Source organism: Pseudoliparis swirei, chromosome 5 (assembly GCF_029220125.1).
Source record: "Pseudoliparis swirei isolate HS2019 ecotype Mariana Trench chromosome 5, NWPU_hadal_v1, whole genome shotgun sequence".
Lineage (NCBI taxonomy): Eukaryota > Metazoa > Chordata > Actinopteri > Perciformes > Liparidae > Pseudoliparis > Pseudoliparis swirei.
In genome coordinates, this window is record NC_079392.1 from 27,548,967 (window position 1) to 27,567,123 (window position 18,157).

General features: G+C 48.1%; 2 protein-coding genes across 2 annotated transcripts in view; one reads left to right on the forward strand and one right to left on the reverse strand.

Moving 5' to 3' along the window:
• cyfip1 (cytoplasmic FMR1 interacting protein 1) overlaps positions 1–12,551 on the forward strand; it is a 34,425-nt gene extending 21,874 nt beyond the window's left edge. The window contains exons 21-29 of the mRNA XM_056413959.1: positions 678–939; positions 1,015–1,102; positions 1,473–1,616; positions 1,761–1,851; positions 2,186–2,316; positions 2,464–2,536; positions 5,009–5,103; positions 5,360–5,597; positions 12,109–12,551. Of these exons, the coding sequence (XP_056269934.1) occupies positions 678–939; positions 1,015–1,102; positions 1,473–1,616; positions 1,761–1,851; positions 2,186–2,316; positions 2,464–2,536; positions 5,009–5,103; positions 5,360–5,597; positions 12,109–12,305 (1,319 nt within the window). The 3' untranslated portion in view covers positions 12,306–12,551. The remainder of the gene's footprint in view (positions 1–677; positions 940–1,014; positions 1,103–1,472; positions 1,617–1,760; positions 1,852–2,185; positions 2,317–2,463; positions 2,537–5,008; positions 5,104–5,359; positions 5,598–12,108) is intronic.
• Positions 12,552–12,601: 50 nt separating this feature from the next.
• nipa2 (NIPA magnesium transporter 2) lies at positions 12,602–17,270 on the reverse strand. The gene is given in 5 exon segments (XM_056414039.1): positions 12,602–13,488; positions 14,037–14,197; positions 14,269–14,344; positions 16,188–16,244; positions 16,979–17,270. Coding segments are annotated over 5 exon segments (1,209 nt in total). The 5' UTR covers positions 17,268–17,270; the 3' UTR covers positions 12,602–12,862.
• Positions 17,271–18,157: the final 887 nt, after the last annotated feature.

The window sequence follows — 18,157 nt, forward strand, 5'->3', positions numbered from 1 at the left end:
AGACGACATTCGGCTATACAATTCGTCTGTCTGCAAATTTGGGAGAGGGCCAGAGAAAATTACGGTGTCTGACAACGTCTTGGCATAAGCACATGGTGTGTGTGTGTGTGTTACCTCACCTCCATCATGGTGTGTGTGTGTGTGTTACCTCACCTCCATCATGGTGTGTGTGTGTGTGTTACCTCACCTCCATCATGGTGTGTGTGTGTGTTACCTCACCTCCATCATGGTGTGTGTGTGTGTGTGTGTTACCTCACCTCCATCATGGTGTGTGTGTGTGTGTGTGTGTGTGTGTTACCTCACCTCCATCATGGTGTGTGTGTGTGTGTGTGTGTGTGTGTGTGTTACCTCACCTCCATCATGGTGTGTGTGTGTGTGTGTGTTACCTCACCTCCATCATGGTGTGTGTGTGTGTGTGTTACCTCACCTCCATCATGGTGTGTGTGTGTGTTACCTCACCTCCATCATGGTGTGTGTGTGTGTGTGTGTTACCTCACCTCCATCATGGTGTGTGTTTGTTAACGTGTTCCTGTGGGGTCCTCAGGAGCTGGAGGGTCTCCTAGAATGTGTGTGTGTTTGTTAACGTGTTCCTGTGGGGTCCTCAGGAGCTTAAGGGTCTCCTAGAATGTGTGTGTGTGTTTGTTAACGTGTTCCTGTGGGGTCCTCAGGAGCTTAAGGGTCTCCTAGAATGTGTGTGTGTGTGTGTGTGTTTGTTAACGTGTTCCTGTGGGGCCCTCAGGAGCTGGAGGGTCTCCTGGACATCAACCGTATGACCCACAAGCTGCTCAGCAGGTTCCTGACCCTGGACAGTTTGGACGCCATGTTCCGTGAGGCCAACCACAACGTGTCCGCCCCCTACGGCCGCATCACGCTGCACGTCTTCTGGGAGCTCAACTACGACTTCCTGCCCAACTACTGCTACAACGGCTCCACCAACAGGTGGGCCTCCTCCTGGGGGACTCTACGGGGCCGATGTGGACTCTGGGGTACTGACGGGGACTCTTGTGGTTCCAGGTTTGTGCGCACCGTGCTGCCGTTCTCTCAGGAGTTCCAGAGGGACAAGCCGCCCAACGCCCAGCCCCAGTACCTGTACGGGTCAAAGGTCAGACGCCCCAATGACCGGTGTGTTTGAGGTTTTAAAGGGGTGAGGTTCTGGACCAGAACCCGGAGAGACTGGACCCTCAAGACTCCCTCAACATTGCATCACGATGGAAATGAATATGAATCTGCTCTCTGCTGCCCCCTCAGGATAAAACCTGCATTTATTATTTATTACCTTAGAGGTCTCACAATCAGTTTGTTGTTAAACTTTATAATAAAACAAGTTAAAATCATAAAACATGTTGATCTTGTTATAATAATAATAAACTGATTTAGGAAACGGCAGACATCAATGTTTGTGTTTCATGTTCAAAGACAGACGACGTGGACGATGACATCATCCTCACCACCGTCTCTCCTCTCTCCCACAGACCTTGAACCTGGCGTACAGCAGCATATTCAGCACCTACAGGAACTTCGTGGGTCCGCCTCACATCAAGGTCATGTGTCGTCTCCTTGGTTACCAGGGCATCGCCGTGGTGATGGAGGAGCTGCTGAAGGTGGTCAAGAGCCTGGTGAGGAAGAAAAAGAGGAGATGAAGAGGAAAGGGAGAGAGGAAGAGGAGAGGAAGAAGAGGATACGGAGGGAGGGGAGGAGGAAGAAAAAGGAGAGGAGGAGGTGGAGATAACTGATGTTGCTCACTGCTCTCCGTCCTCCAGCTCCAGGGAACCATCATGCAGTACGTGAAGACCCTGATGGAGGTGATGCCCAAGATCTGCAGGCTGCCTCGCCACGAGTACGGATCCCCAGGTGAGTCCTGGTCCTGGTCCCGGGCTTGGAGCCGCGTGGCGCCCACCGATCTTTAAAGGAGACCTCTGATGCGTAACGAGCTGCGATGCGACGCCGGACGTTTCACGCGCTGAAGATTTAGGACTAAATGGGGTTTAAAATATTATTCTGAATTAAATATATCTCCTGATGTTCTGGACTAAACATTAAATATGTAATCAAATTCATTAATAAAATAATAATTTGTGTATATTTGATCGGCTCAGATGGCTGAGCTAACGTTAGCGTCATTAGCTCATCTCCCCAGGAGCTTGTTTGTTTGTTGTTGTTGTCAACAAGGCGTGTTTGTCTCCAGGCATCCTGGAGTTCTTCCACCACCAGCTGAAGGACATCGTGGAGTACGCGGAGCTGAAGACGGTTTGCTTCCAGAACCTCCGAGAGGTCGGCAACGCCATATTGTTCTGTCTGCTGAGTGAGCAGAGCCTGGTACGCCCGGAGCGGTCATCCCTTCATCTGTTCATCCCTTCATCTGTTCATCCGTTCATCTGTTCATCCCTTTATCTGTCCATCTGGTCATCTGTTCATCCATTCACCTTTTCATCCATTCATTCCCCTGCTGTCTCTTCCTCTCAGTCCCAGGAGGAAGTGTGTGATCTGCTCCATGCGGCTCCATTCCAGAACATCCTGCCAAGGGTCCACGTGAAAGGTGGGTCAGCTTCATGTGTTCACTTCCTCTTGTTTCATGTGTTCACTTCCTCTTGTTTCAGCTTCATGTGTTCACTTCCTCTTGTTTCAGCTTCATGTGTTCACTTCCTCAGCTTCATGTGTTCACTTCCTCTTGTTTCATGCGTTCACTTCCTCTTGTTTCATGTGTTCACTTCCTCTTGTTTCATGTGTTCACTTCCTCTTGTTTCAGCTTCATGTGTTCAGTTCCTCTTGTTTCAGCTTCATGTGTCCACTTCCTCTTGTTTCATGTGTTCACTTCCTCTTGTTTCAGCTTCATGTGTCCACTTCCTCAGCTTCATGTGTTCACTTCCTCATGTTTCATGTGTTCACTTCCTCAGCTTCATGTGTTCACTTCCTCAGCTTCATGTGTTCACTTCCTCATGTTTCATGTGTTCACTTCCTCAGCTTCATGTGTTCACTTCCTCATGTTTCATGTGTTCACTTCATCAGCTTCATGTGTTCACTTCCTCATGTTTCATGTGTTCACTTCCTCATGTGTTCACTTCCTCAGCTTCATGTGTTCACTTCCACAGCTTCATGTGTTCACTTCCTCGTGTTTCATGTGTACACTTCCTCGTGTTTCATGTGTTCACTTCCTCTTGTTTCATGTGTTCACTTCCTCATGTTTCATGTGTCCACTTCCTCATGTTTCATGTGTTCACTTCCATAGCTTCATGGGTTCACTTCCTCATGTTTCATGTGTTCACTTCCTCAGCTTCATGTGTTCACTTCCTCAGCTTCATGTGTTCACTTCCTCATGTTTCATGTGTTCACTTCCTCATGTTTCATGTGTTCACTTCCTCATGTGTTCACTTCCTCAGCTTCATGTGTTCACTTCCACAGCTTCATGTGTTCACTTCCTCGTGTTTCATGTGTACACTTCCTCTTGTTTCATGTGTTCACTTCCTCTTGTTTAATGTGTTCACTTCCTCATGTTTCATGTGTTCACTTCCTCTTGTTTCATGTGTTCACTTCCTCATGTTTCATGTGTTCACTTCCTCATGTTTCATGTGTTCACTTCCTCATGTTTCATGTGTTCACTTCCTCAGCTTCATGTGTTCACTTCCTCGTGTTTCATGTGTTCACTTCCTCATGTTTCATGTGTTCACTTCCTCAGCTTCATGTGTTCACTTCCTCTTGTTTCATGTGTTCACTTCCTCTTGTTTCATGTGTTCACTTCCTCAGCTTCATGTGTTCACTTCCTCATGTTTCATGTGTTCACTTCCTCAGCTTCATGTGTTCACTTCCTCAGCTTCATGTGTTCACTTCCTCAGCTTCATGTGTTCACTTCCTCATGTTTCATGTGTTCACTTCCTCATGTGTTCACTTCCTCATGTTTCATGTGTTCACTTCCTCATGTGTTCACTTCCTCAGCTTCATGTGTTCACTTCCACAGCTTCATGTGTTCACTTCCTCGTGTTCACTTCCTCGTGTTTCATGTGTTCACTTCCTCTTGTTTCATGTGTTCACTTCCTCATGTTTCATGTGTTCACTTCCTCATGTTTCATGTGTTCACTTCCTCATGTTTCATGTGTTCACTTCCTCATGTTTCATGTGTTCACTTCCTCAGCTTCATGTGTTCACTTCCACAGCTTCATGTGTTCACTTCCTCGTGTTTCATGTGTTCACTTCCTCTTGTTTCATGTGTTCACTTCCTCTTGTTTCATGTGTTCACTTCCTCATGTTTCATGTGTCCACTTCCTCATGTTTCATGTGTTCACTTCCATAGCTTCATGGGTTCACTTCCTCATGTTTCATGTGTTCACTTCCTCAGCTTCATGTGTTCACTTCCTCAGCTTCATGTGTTCACTTCCTCATGTTTCATGTGTTCACTTCCTCAGCTTCATGTGTTCACTTCCTCATGTTTCATGTGTTCACTTCCTCATGTGTTCACTTCCACAGCTTCATGTGTTCACTTCCTCGTGTTTCATGTGTACACTTCCTCTTGTTTCATGTGTTCACTTCCTCTTGTTTCATGTGTTCACTTCCTCATGTTTCATGTGTTCACTTCCTCATGTTTCATGTGTTCACTTCCTCATGTTTCATGTGTTCACTTCCTCAGCTTCATGTGTTCACTTCCTCGTGTTTCATGTGTTCACTTCCTCATGTTTCATGTGTTCACTTCCTCGTGTTTCCTGTGTTCACACACAGCTGAGAGGCGGAGGAGTGAACACATGAAAGAAGACGAGATGGAGCATTGTTTATGATTTAGTGACACCTAGTGGTGAAGTTACAGATTACAACCAACTGGAGACGCCCTCACTCCGGCTGCAGTATTCTCCTGACCACCAGGGGGCGAGCCAACGAGATGAAGTGAGAGTGTAACTCAGAGATGTGAACACAGTTATATAACGATGATGGTTTGGAGCAACAGGAGAGACGCCACGCCAGGGTTCAGATTCAGACGGTATTAACAACAACAACAACAACTCCCCGTGTCTCCTCTGTGCAGAGGGGGAACGACTGGACGCCAAGATGAAGCGCCTGGAGTCCAAATACACGGCCCTGCACCTGGTGCCCCTGATAGAGCGACTGGGCACTCCACAGGTACCGAGAAGTCATCTTCATCACCGTCATCTTCATCGTCTGTGCTGATTGGTTTAGAGACTAAAGTCTGAGCCTCCGTCTTAAAGCCTGTGAGGGTTTAATTTCATGAAAAGGTCTGCAGACTTTGTACAAGTGAATTACCCACAATTCAAAGCAATGTGATGTTAAACACGGGGTTACCAGTGGAAGTATTGTCCCCCTGGTGGTCAGTGGAGAGAATGCAGCTCTGACTTCTGAACAACCTCTGCCCTCTCAGCAAATCGCCATCGCTCGTGAGGGCGACCTCCTGACCAAAGAGCGGCTGTGCTGCGGCCTCTCCATGTTCGAGGTCATCCTCACGCGTGTGCGCGGCTTCCTCGACGACCCCATCTGGCGCGGCCCGTTGCCTAGCAACGGCGTGATGCACGTGGACGAGTGCGTGGAGTTCCACCGCCTGTGGAGCGCCATGCAGTTCGTGTACTGCATCCCGGTGGGAGCTCACGAGTTATCTCACAGTAGTGATGCACACAGTGGACACCAGGAGAACAACATGTATTATCTCTATAATACAGTAGTGATGCCCTAGTGGACACCAGGAGAACAACATGTATTATCTCTATGATACAGTAGTGATGCCCTAGTGGACACCAGGAGAACAACATGTGTTATCTCTATAATACAGTAGTGATGCCCTAGTGGACACCAGGAGAACAACATGTTATCTCTATAATACAGTAGTGATGCCCTAGTGGACACCAGGAGAACAACATGTGTTATCTCTATAATACAGTAGTGATGCCCTAGTGGACACCAGGAGAACAACATGTATTATCTCTATAATACAGTAGTGATGCCCTAGTGGACACCAGGAGAACAACATGTGTTATCTCTATAATACAGTAGTGATGCCCTAGTGGACACCAGGAGAACAACATGTGTTATCTCTATGATACAGTAGTGATGCCCTAGTGGACACCAGGAGAACAACATGTGTTATCTCTATAATACAGTAGTGATGCCCTAGTGGACACCAGGAGAACAACATGTGTTATCTCTATAATACAGTAGTGATGCCCTAGTGGACACCAGGAGAACAACATGTGTTATCTCTATAATACAGTAGTGATGCCCTAGTGGACACCAGGAGAACAACATGTGTTATCTCTATAATACAGTAGTGATGCCCTAGTGGACACCAGGAGAACAACATGTGTTATCTCTATAATACAGTAGTGATGCCCTAGTGGACACCAGGAGAACAACATGTGTTATCTCTATAATACAGTAGTGATGCCCTAGTGGACACCAGGAGAACAACATGTGTTATCTCTATAATACAGTAGTGATGCCCCTAGTGGACACCAGGAGAACTACATGTGTTATCTCTATCTCTATAATACAGTAGTGATGCCCTAGTGGACACCAGGAGAACTACATGTGTTATCTCTATAATACAGTAGTGATGCCCTAGTGGACACCAGGAGAACTACATGTGTTATCTCTATAATACAGTAGTGATGCCCTAGTGGACACCAGGAGAACTACATGTGTTATCTCTATAATACAGTAGTGATGCCCTAGTGGACACCAGGAACTACATGTGTTATCTCTATAATACAGTAGTGATGCCCCTAGTGGACACCAGGAGAACTACATGTGTTATCTCTATAATACAGTAGTGATGCCCCTAGTGGACACCAGGAGAACTACATGTGTTATCTCTATAATACAGTAGTGATGCCCCTAGTGGACACCAGGAGAACTACATGTGTTATCTCTATAATACAGTAGTGATGCCCCTAGTGGACACCAGGAGAACATGTGTTATCTCTATAATACAGTAGTGATGCCCCTAGTGGACACCAGGAGAACTACATGTGTTATCTCTATGATACAGTAGTGATGCCCCTAGTGGACACCAGGAGAACAACATGTGTTATCTCTATAATACAGTAGTGATGCCCCTAGTGGACACCAGGAGAACATGTGTTATCTCTATAATACAGTAGTGATGCCCCTAGTGGACACCAGGAGAACTACATGTATTATCTCTATAATACAGTAGTGATGCCCCTAGTGGACACCAGGAGAACAACATGTGTTATCTCTATAATACAGTAGTGATGCCCCTAGTGGACACCAGGAGAACAACATGTGTTATCTCTATAATACAGTAGTGATGCCCTAGTGGACACCAGGAGAACAACATGTGTTATCTCTATACAGTAGTGATGCCCTTAGTGGACACCAGGAGAACAACATGTGTTATCTCTATGATACAGTAGTGATGCCCCTAGTGGACACCAGGAGAACAACATGTGTTATCTCTATGATACAGTAGTGATGCCCCTAGTGGACACCAGGAGAACAACATGTGTTATCTCTATGATACAGTAGTGATGCACCTAGTGGACACCAGGAGAACTACATGTGTTATCTCTATAATACAGTAGTGATGCCCCTAGTGGACACCAGGAGAACTACATGTGTTATCTCTATAATACAGTAGTGATGCCCCTAGTGGACACCAGGAGAACTACATGTGTTATCTCTATAATACAGTAGTGATGCCCCTAGTGGACACCAGGAGAACAACATGTGTTATCTCTATAATACAGTAGTGATGCCCCTAGTGGACACCAGGAGAACAACATGTGTTATCTCTATGATACAGTAGTGATGTCCCTAGTGGACACCAGGAGAACTACATGTGTTATCTCTATAATACAGTAGTGATGCCCCTAGTGGACACCAGGAGAACAACATGTGTTATCTCTATGATACAGTAGTGAGGCCCCTAGTGGACACCAGGAGAACTACATGTGTTATCTCTATGATACAGTAGTGATGCCCCTAGTGGACACCAGGAGAACAACATGTGTTATCTCTATAATACAGTAGTGATGCCCTAGTGGACACCTGGAGAACAACATGTGTTATCTCTATAATACAGTAGTGTTGCCCTAGTGGACACCAGGAGAACAACATGTGTTATCTCTATGATACAGTAGTGATGCCCTAGTGGACACCAGGAGAACAACATGTATTATCTCTATAATACAGTAGTGATGCCCTAGTGGACACCAGGAGAACAACATGTGTTATCTCTATAATACAGTAGTGATGCCCTAGTGGACACCAGGAGAACAACATGTGTTATCTCTATAATACAGTAGTGATGCCCTAGTGGACACCAGGAGAACAACATGTGTTATCTCTATAATACAGTAGTGATGCCCCTAGTGGACACCAGGAGAACAACATGTGTTATCTCTATGATACAGTAGTGATGCCCCTAGTGGACACCAGGAGAACTACATGTATTATCTCTATAATACAGTAGTGATGCCCCTAGTGGACACCAGGAGAACAACATGTATTATCTCTATAATACAGTAGTGATGCCCCTAGTGGACACCAGGAGAACAACATGTGTTATCTCTATAATACAGTAGTGATGCCCCTAGTGGACACCAGGAGAACAACATGTGTTATCTCTATAATACAGTAGTGATGCCCTAGTGGACACCAGGAGAACGACATGTGTTATCTCTATAATACAGTAGAGATGCCCCTAGTGGACACCAGGAGAACAACATGTGTTATCTCTATAATACAGTAGTGATGCCCCTAGTGGACACCAGGAGAACAACATGTGTTATCTCTATGATACAGTAGTGATGTCCCTAGTGGACACCAGGAGAACAACATGTGTTATCTCTATGATACAGTAGTGATGCCCTAGTGGACACCAGGAGAACAACATGTGTTATCTCTATAATACAGTAGTGATGCCCTAGTGGACACCAGGAGAACAACATGTGTTATCTCTATAATACAGTAGTGATGCCCTAGTGGACACCAGGAGAACAACATGTGTTATCTCTATAATACAGTAGTGATGCCCTAGTGGACACCAGGAGAACAACATGTGTTATCTCTATGATACAGTAGTGATGCCCTAGTGGACACCAGGAGAACAACATGTGTTATCTCTATAATACAGTAGTGATGCCCTAGTGGACACCAGGAGAACAACATGTGTTATCTCTATAATACAGTAGTGATGCCCTAGTGGACACCAGGAGAACTACATGTGTTATCTCTATAATACAGTAGTGATGCCCCTAGTGGACACCAGGAGAACAACATGTGTTATCTCTATTATACAGTAGTGATGCCCCTAGTGGACACCAGGAGAACAACATGTGTTATCTCTATAATACAGTAGTGATGCCCTAGTGGACACCAGGAGAACAACATGTGTTATCTCTATAATACAGTAGTGATGCCCTAGTGGACACCAGGAGAACAACATGTGTTATCTCTATTATACAGTAGTGATGCCCCTAGTGGACACCAGGAGAACAACATGTTATCTCTATGATACAGTAGTGATGCCCCTAGTGGACACCAGGAGAACAACATGTGTTATCTCTATGATACAGTAGTGATGCCCCTAGTGGACACCAGGAGAACTACATGTGTTATCTCTATAATACAGTAGTGATGCCCCTAGTGGACACCAGGAGAACAACATGTGTTATCTCTATAATACAGTAGTGAGGTCCCTAGTGGACACCAGGAGAACTACATGTTATCTCTATGATACAGTAGTGATGCCCCTAGTGGACACCAGGAGAACTACATGTGTTATCTCTATGATACAGTAGTGATGTCCCTAGTGGACACCAGGAGAACAACATGTATTATCTCTATAATACAGTAGTGATGCCCCTAGTGGACACCAGGAGAACTACATGTGTTATCTCTATAATACAGTAGTGATGCCCTAGTGGACACCAGGAGAACAACATGTGTTATCTCTATAATACAGTAGTGATGCCCTAGTGGACACCAGGAGAACAACATGTGTTATCTCTATAATACAGTAGTGATGCCCTAGTGGACACCAGGAGAACAACATGTGTTATCTCTATAATACAGTAGTGATGCCCTAGTGGACACCAGGAGAACAACATGTGTTATCTCTATAATACAGTAGTGATGCCCTAGTGGACACCAGGAGAACAACATGTGTTATCTCTATGATACAGTAGTGATGCCCTAGTGGACACCAGGAGAACAACATGTGTTATCTCTATAATACAGTAGTGATGCCCTAGTGGACACCAGGAGAACAACATGTGTTATCTCTATGATACAGTAGTGATGCCCTAGTGGACACCAGGAGAACTACATGTGTTATCTCTATAATACAGTAGTGATGCCCTAGTGGACACCAGGAGAACAACATGTGTTATCTCTATAATACAGTAGTGATGCCCTAGTGGACACCAGGAGAACAACATGTGTTATCTCTATAATACAGTAGTGATGCCCTAGTGGACACCAGGAGAACAACATGTGTTATCTCTATAATACAGTAGTGATGCCCTAGTGGACACCAGGAGAACAACATGTGTTATCTCTATAATACAGTAGTGAAGCGCCTAGTGGACACCAGGAGAACAACATGTGTTATCTCTATAATACAGTAGTGATGGCCTAGTGGACACCAGGAGAACAACATGTGTTATCTCTATGATACAGTAGTGATGCCCCTAGTGGACACCAGGAGAACAACATGTATTATCTCTATAATACAGTAGTGATGCCCCTAGTGGACACCAGGAGAACAACATGTGTTATCTCTATAATACAGTAGTGATGCCCCTAGTGGACACCAGGAGAACAACATGTGTTATCTCTATGATACAGTAGTGATGACCCTAGTGGACACCAGGAGAACAACATGTGTTATCTCTATAATACAGTAGTGATGTCCCTAGTGGACACCAGGAGAACAACATGTGTTATCTCTATGATACAGTAGTGATGCCCCTAGTGGACACCAGGAGAACAACATGTGTTATCTCTATAATACAGTAGTGATGCCCCTAGTGGACACCAGGAGAACAACATGTGTTATCTCTATAATACAGTAGTGATGCCCTAGTGGACACCAGGAGAACAACATGTGTTATCTCTATGATACAGTAGTGATGCCCTAGTGGACACCAGGAGAACAACATGTGTTATCTCTATAATACAGTAGTGATGTCCCTAGTGGACACCAGGAGAACAACATGTGTTATCTCTATAATACAGTAGTGATGCCCCTAGTGGACACCAGGAGAACAACATGTGTTATCTCTATAATACAGTAGTGATGTCCCTAGTGGACACCAGGAGAACAACATGTGTTATCTCTATGATACAGTAGTGATGCCCCTAGTGGACACCAGGAGAACAACATGTGTTATCTCTATGATACAGTAGTGATGCCCCTAGTGGACACCAGGAGAACAACATGTGTTATCTCTATGATACAGTAGTGATGCCCCTAGTGGACACCAGGAGAACAACATGTGTTATCTCTATGATACAGTAGTGATGCCCCTAGTGGACACCAGGAGAACAACATGTATTATCTCTATAATACAGTAGTGATGCCCCTAGTGGACACCAGGAGAACAACATGTGTTATCTCTATGATACAGTAGTGATGCCCCTAGTGGACACCAGGAGAACATGTATTATCTCTATGATACAGTAGTGATGCCCCTAGTGGACACCAGGAGAACAACATGTGTTATCTCTATAATACAGTAGTGATGCCCCTAGTGGACACCAGGAGAACAACATGTGTTATCTCTATAATACAGTAGTGATGCCCCTAGTGGACACCAGGAGAACTACATGTATTATCTCTATAATACAGTAGTGATGTCCCTAGTGGACACCAGGAGAACTACATGTGTTATCTCTATAATACAGTAGTGATGCCCCTAGTGGACACCAGGAGAACAACATGTGTTATCTCTATAATACAGTAGTGATGCCCCTAGTGGTCACCAGGAGAACATGTATTATCTCTATGATACAGTAGTGATGTCCCTAGTGGACACCAGGAGAACAACATGTGTTATCTCTATAATACAGTAGTGATGCCCCTAGTGGACACCAGGAGAACAACATGTGTTATCTCTATAATACAGTAGTGATGCCCCTAGTGGACACCAGGAGAACAACATGTGTTATTTTATCTCCTTCAGCCTCTGAAGAAAATGGTCGACAGAATCCGTAAATTCCAAATCATCAACAACGAGGTGTTCTCCATCCTGAACAAGTACCTGAAGTCGGGCGATGGCGAGAACCTCCCGGTGGAACACGTGCGCTGCTTCCAGCCGCCGATCCACCAGTCGCTCGCCAGCAGCTGAGGCCGCTACCCACAATGCCTCTGGGTGTCCAGCCGGGCCACATTCCTGTTGTGTATTCACTCGTGCCTTATCAGAAATGAATATCGATGTTTTATACGTAGGGGGTGAGATTAGTTTTATGTATTTAAGGGTCTGCCGAGGTGTTTCTGTATCGCATGCTCAACGTTTTAAAGTAACAACGCTCATCAGCATTTATTCACTGTGCCTTGTTTTAATCATTTTAATTCAATAAATAAGTAACAAATCTTTTGTTCATCTGCAAAACTTCATGTCAAGAAAAAAAACATCAGAACGACTTCAACTAAAATAGTTTCGTTTGTTTTTAATCTTTTCAAATATCACGAAAAAAACCCCTCAAATCAAAGTGACGGCCCGTGTCACAGGACCTCGTATAGAATATATATTAAAACATCTTGATCAGTGCGTGGAGATTACATATAACAAAACATCTCTTAAAAAACTCATATGTACAGCTACAGAGGAATGAAGTCTGTAAGGCAAATCAAAGGGTTAACTCCACCGGCCCCTCAGTGGTCCAAAGAGGTGGCCCCGCCCCCTCAGTGGTCCAATGACGTGGCCCCGTTCCTCCGGGACACGCTCTCGAAGGCCGCGCCCCCCTCACGGTCCTCGCTGAGCAGCAGCTCGTAGTGGGCCGCCGCCCCGTTGGCGGGCGCCGGCCGCTCCTCCTTCCTCATGGCCACGGCGAGGGCGGCCAGGCTCACGCTCACGTCCTTGAAGGCGTGCAGCAGGAAGATTCCCACGATGATGGTCAGGAAGCCGCTCAGCGTGCCGATGACGTCGGCGCCGCCCATGTGGCCCCACTCCTTGAAGAGGATGGCGGAGCAGGAGAGCACCGACGTGGTGAAGAACACGTAGTAGATGGGCGTGACCAGCGAGGTGTTGAAGATGTCCAGCGCCTTGTTCAGGTAGTTGATCTGCGTGCCCACGCACGCCACCAGGCCCAGCAGCAGCGCCCACGCCAGCGGGCTGCGCGCCACCGGCTTGCCGCCGATGGCCTCCTTGATGGCGATGCCCAGCCCCTTCACGCAGGACACCGACAGGGCGCCGATCACGGAGCAGATGGTGATGTAGACCAGGATGTTGGTCTGGCCGTGACGGGGACCCACCACGAAGATGAAGATGAGCGCCACGATGACCACGAGGGTGGCGAAGACGAAGAACCCTGAGAGGTGGGAGGGGAACGTTTACTCGTTTATTATGAAATATGAACGTGTGTCTGGTCTTTAAGGAAGCTCACACTACCACTTCAGGACATGGGTACTGGCCCTTTAAGGAAGCTCACACTACCACTTCAGGACATGGGTACTGGCCCTTAAGGACGCTCACACTAACTTCAGAACATGGGTACTGGCCCTTTAAGGACGCTCACACTACCACTTCAGGACATGGGTACTGGCCCTTTAAGGACGCTCACACTACCACTTCAGGACATGGGTACTGGCCCTTAAGCTTCGCTCACACTACCACTTCAGAACATGGGTACTGGCCCTTTAAGGACGCTCACACTACCACTTCAGGACATGGGTACTGGCCCTTTAAGGACGCTCACACTACCACTTCAGGACATTGGTACTGGCCCTTTAAGGACGCTCACACTACCACTTCAGAACATGGGTACTGGCCCTTTAAGGAAGCTCATAGAAACATGGGTGCTGGCCCTTTAAGGACACTCATAGAAATATGGTCTGGCCCTTTAAGCAGCCGGCCTACCCGGGTCCACCAGCTTCTGGGCCATGTGGTCCAGGCTGCGGAGCTCCTCCTCCTGGGGGGCGTGGACCACCATGGTGGTGGAGCCCAGGATGCTCAGCACGCAGCCCAGCTTCCCGTGCAGGTTCAGGCGCTCCGACAGGAAGTAGGACGACAGCACGGCGCTGGGGGGGGGGGTTGTCATGGTTACTGACAGGTGGGTTCAGGCAGTCAAAAGGGGGAGGGGCTTCTGTACCTGACCAGCACACTGAGGGCGCCCAGTGGGGTCACCAGGGTCGCCGGAGTCAGGCGAGGTCAGTTCGCTTCACCGACTCCTGGAGGAAGAGAGAGTAGAGGAGGAGGTAAGACATGGAGGTCGAGACTCTGGTGGTCTAGACTCTGGTGGTCTAGACTCTGGTGGTCTAGACTCTCTGGTGGTCTAGACTCTGGTGGTCTAGACTCTCTGGTGGTCTAGACTCTCTGGTGGTCTAGACTCTGGTGGTCTAGACTCTGGTGGTCTAGACTCTGGTGGTCTAGACTCTCTGGTGGTCTAGACTCTCTGGTGGTCTAGACTCTCTGGTGGTCTAGACTCTCTGGTGGTCTAGACTCTGGTGGTCTAGACTCTCTGGTGGTCTAGACTCTCTGGTGGTCTAGACTCTCTGGTGGTCTAGACTCTGGTGGTCGAGACTCTGGTGGTCTAGACTCTCTGGTGGTCTAGACTCTCTGGTGGTCTAGACTCTGGTGGTCTAGACTCTCTGGTGGTCTAGACTCTGGTGGTCTAGACTCTGGTGGTCTAGACTCTCTGGTGGTCTAGACTCTCTGGTGGTCTAGACTCTCTGGTGGTCTAGACTCTCTGGTGGTCTAGACTCTCTGGTGGTCTAGACTCTGGTGGTCTAGACTCTGGTGGTCTAGACTCTCTGGTGGTCTAGACTCTGGTGGTCTAGACTCTGGTGGTCTAGACTCTCTGGTGGTCTAGACTCTCTGGTGGTCTAGACTCTGGTGGTCGAGACTCTGGTGGTCTAGACTCTGGTGGTCTAGACTCTGGTGGTCTAGACTCTGGTGGTCTAGACTCTGGTGGTCTAGACTCTGGTGGTCTAGACTCTCTGGTGGTCTAGACTCTCTGGTGGTCTAGACTCTGGTGGTCTAGACTCTCTGGTGGTCGAGACTCTCTGGTGGTCTAGACTCTCTGGTGGTCTAGACTCTCTGGTGGTCTAGACTCTCTGGTGGTCTAGACTCTGGTGGTCTAGACTCTCTGGTGGTCGAGACTCTCTGGTGGTCGAGACTCTCTGGTGGTCGAGACTCTCTGGTGGTCTAGACTCTCTGGTGGTCTAGACTCTGGTGGTCTAGACTCTGGTGGTCTAGACTCTGGTGGTCTAGACTCTGGTGGTCTAGACTCTGGTGGTCTAGACTCTCTGGTGGTCTAGACTCTCTGGTGGTCTAGACTCTCTGGTGGTCTAGACTCTGGTGGTCTAGACTCTGGTGGTCTAGACTCTGGTGGTCTAGACTCTGGTGGTCTAGACTCTGGTGGTCTAGACTCTGGTGGTCTAGACTCTCTGGTGGTCTAGACTCTGGTGGTCTAGACTCTGGTGGTCTAGACTCTGGTGGTCTAGACTCTCTGGTGGTCTAGACTCTGGTGGTCGACTCTCTGGTGGTCTAGACTCTCTGGTGGTCTAGACTCTGGTGGTCGAGACTCTGGTGGTCTAGACTCTGGTGGTCTAGACTCTGGTGGTCGAGACTCTCTGGTGGTCTAGACTCTGGTGGTCTAGACTCTGGTGGTCTAGACTCTGGTGGTCGAGACTCTGGTGGTCGAGACTCTGGTGGTCTAGACTCTCTGGTGGTCTAGACTCTCTGGTGGTCGAGACTCTGGTGGTCGAGACTCTGGTGGTCTAGACTCTCTGGTGGTCTAGACTCTGGTGGTCTAGACTCTCTGGTGGTCTAGACTCTGGTGGTCTAGACTCTCTGGTGGTCTAGACTCTCTGGTGGTCTAGACTCTGGTGGTCTAGACTGGTGGTTGACTCTGGTGGTCTAGACTCTCTGGTGGTCTAGACTCTGGTGGTCGAGACTCTGGTGGTCGAGACTCTGGTGGTCGAGACTCTGGTGGTCTAGACTCTCTGGTGGTCTAGACTCTGGTGGTCTAGACTCTCTGGTGGTCTGTTCAGTGCCTCCAGGACTCACTTGACAGAAGCCCCGCCCACCACAGCCACTCCTTCAGGTAGGCGTGGCCTCCTTGACCTGCGGGACGGAGAACTCTGTTTACTTCTTCTCTAAGCCCCGCCCCCAAAATAAACGACTCCTCATAAATAAAGTTCAACCACAAATACAACAAATAAAGCTCCATGATTAACATGAACTATGGAAAACATTTTACATTTAATAAACAACAACAAAGTTCATATCAGATGATTTAGAATTAGAAATTAATTTAAATAAATCTTAAATGAGACTTTGAACCGTAACGCCGTCAGAGTCGAGCGCCACAAGCAAATCATTCACCAGGAAACACGACACACCCTGGGGGGGGGGGGTTGCTCAACAGCACCAGGGAGTGCCAGGTGTGGCCCAGGTGGACTAGGTCTACCTGGCCCAGGTGAGCTAGGTGTACCTGGCCCAGGTGAGCTAGGTCTACCTGGCCCAGGTGAGCTAGGTCTACCTGGCCCAGGTGAGCTAGGTGTACCTGGCCCAGGTGGACTAGGTCTACCTGGCCCAGGTGAGCTAGGTGTACCTGGCCCAGGTGAGCTAGGTGTACCTGGCCCAGGTGGACTAGGTCTACCTGGCCCAGGTGAGCTAGGTCTACCTGGCCCAGGTGAGCTAGGTCTACCTGGCCCAGGTGAGCTAGGTGTACCTGGCCCAGGTGAGCTAGGTGTACCTGGCCCAGGTGAGCTAGGTCTACCTGGCCCAGGTGAGCTAGGTCTACCTGGCCCAGGTGAGCTAGGTCTACCTGGCCCAGGTGCACCAGGGGGTCTTACCTGCCCGCATGGAGCCCTTCCGGGCCAGCCGCAGCAGCCCCTTCTTCTTGAGGATGAAGCTGCCCCCGATGAAGATGCTGGAGCTCACGGCCAGCCCCAGGCCGATGTAGAAGTCGTACTCGCCGCGGTTCTGACCCATAGCGAGGCCCGGCGTGTCGTTGAGGTCCGAGCGGCGCCGGTGAAGACCAACAGAGCGGTTCTGACCCGACACCTGAGGGAGGAGGAAGAACGTCACCGCTCCGCCAACATCCTCTTCGTCGAGCTCGGCCGACACCCAGAGGAACCCCATGAGGAGCGGAGGAGCCCGGACCACCCAGGACCACCAGGACCACACAGGACCACCAGGACCACCGAGTTCTACCAACTGGTCCCGCACCAGCAGGACTGAGGACTGAGGGCTCACACCTGGAGATCAGGCTCAGGTATCGGCGCTCGGTCAACAAGGAGAGTCAGGGTGTGACGGAGCTCCATGTTGACACCACACACACAATACACACAATACACACAACACACACAACGAGGAAGATCACGACAGACGGAACATAAAATACATTTAACAACAACAACAAATATAAAGCCTAAATCCCACTTAATACAATTAGAATAAGATCACATTTGAAATGTAATGAATAAAAGCAACTGAATAATAAAACATGTAGAAATGCAGAACGAGTGAGCGAGTACTGGTTAACCTTAATTTAAACCTTTATTTAGACCTTAATTTAAACCTTTATTAAACCTTTATTCACAACGTGGTGATGCAGTATAACGTGTTTATCCTGCATCATGATCGGTGTGGTGGACATTGAGGGATCCTCCGGTAGCGAAACGTCCCGTAAACCAGAGCAGACACCGGGCTGCTCCACACCAGGACCCGGTCCCGGTGGTCCCGGTGGACCCGGTGGTCCCCGCGGGGCCTCCGCGCAGCACCTGGGGGTCCCTCGTTAGCCTCATTAGCCTCGCTAGCTCAGTCGGTTGTCGTTAAACATGAGTCATGTTAAAGTTGCTGCTCACCTCGCGGGTTTCACTCAGTCCGACCCGACAGTAGTTACCTGTTCACGAGGTGGCGTCCGGGTTCCTTCACAAAACAGGTGTTAGCAACTCGAGGTTAGCTCACTGCTAGCCTACTTCCGGGTTCTGGGGCTAACCATTGCGGCTGCGCTGCTTCTTCTTCTACTG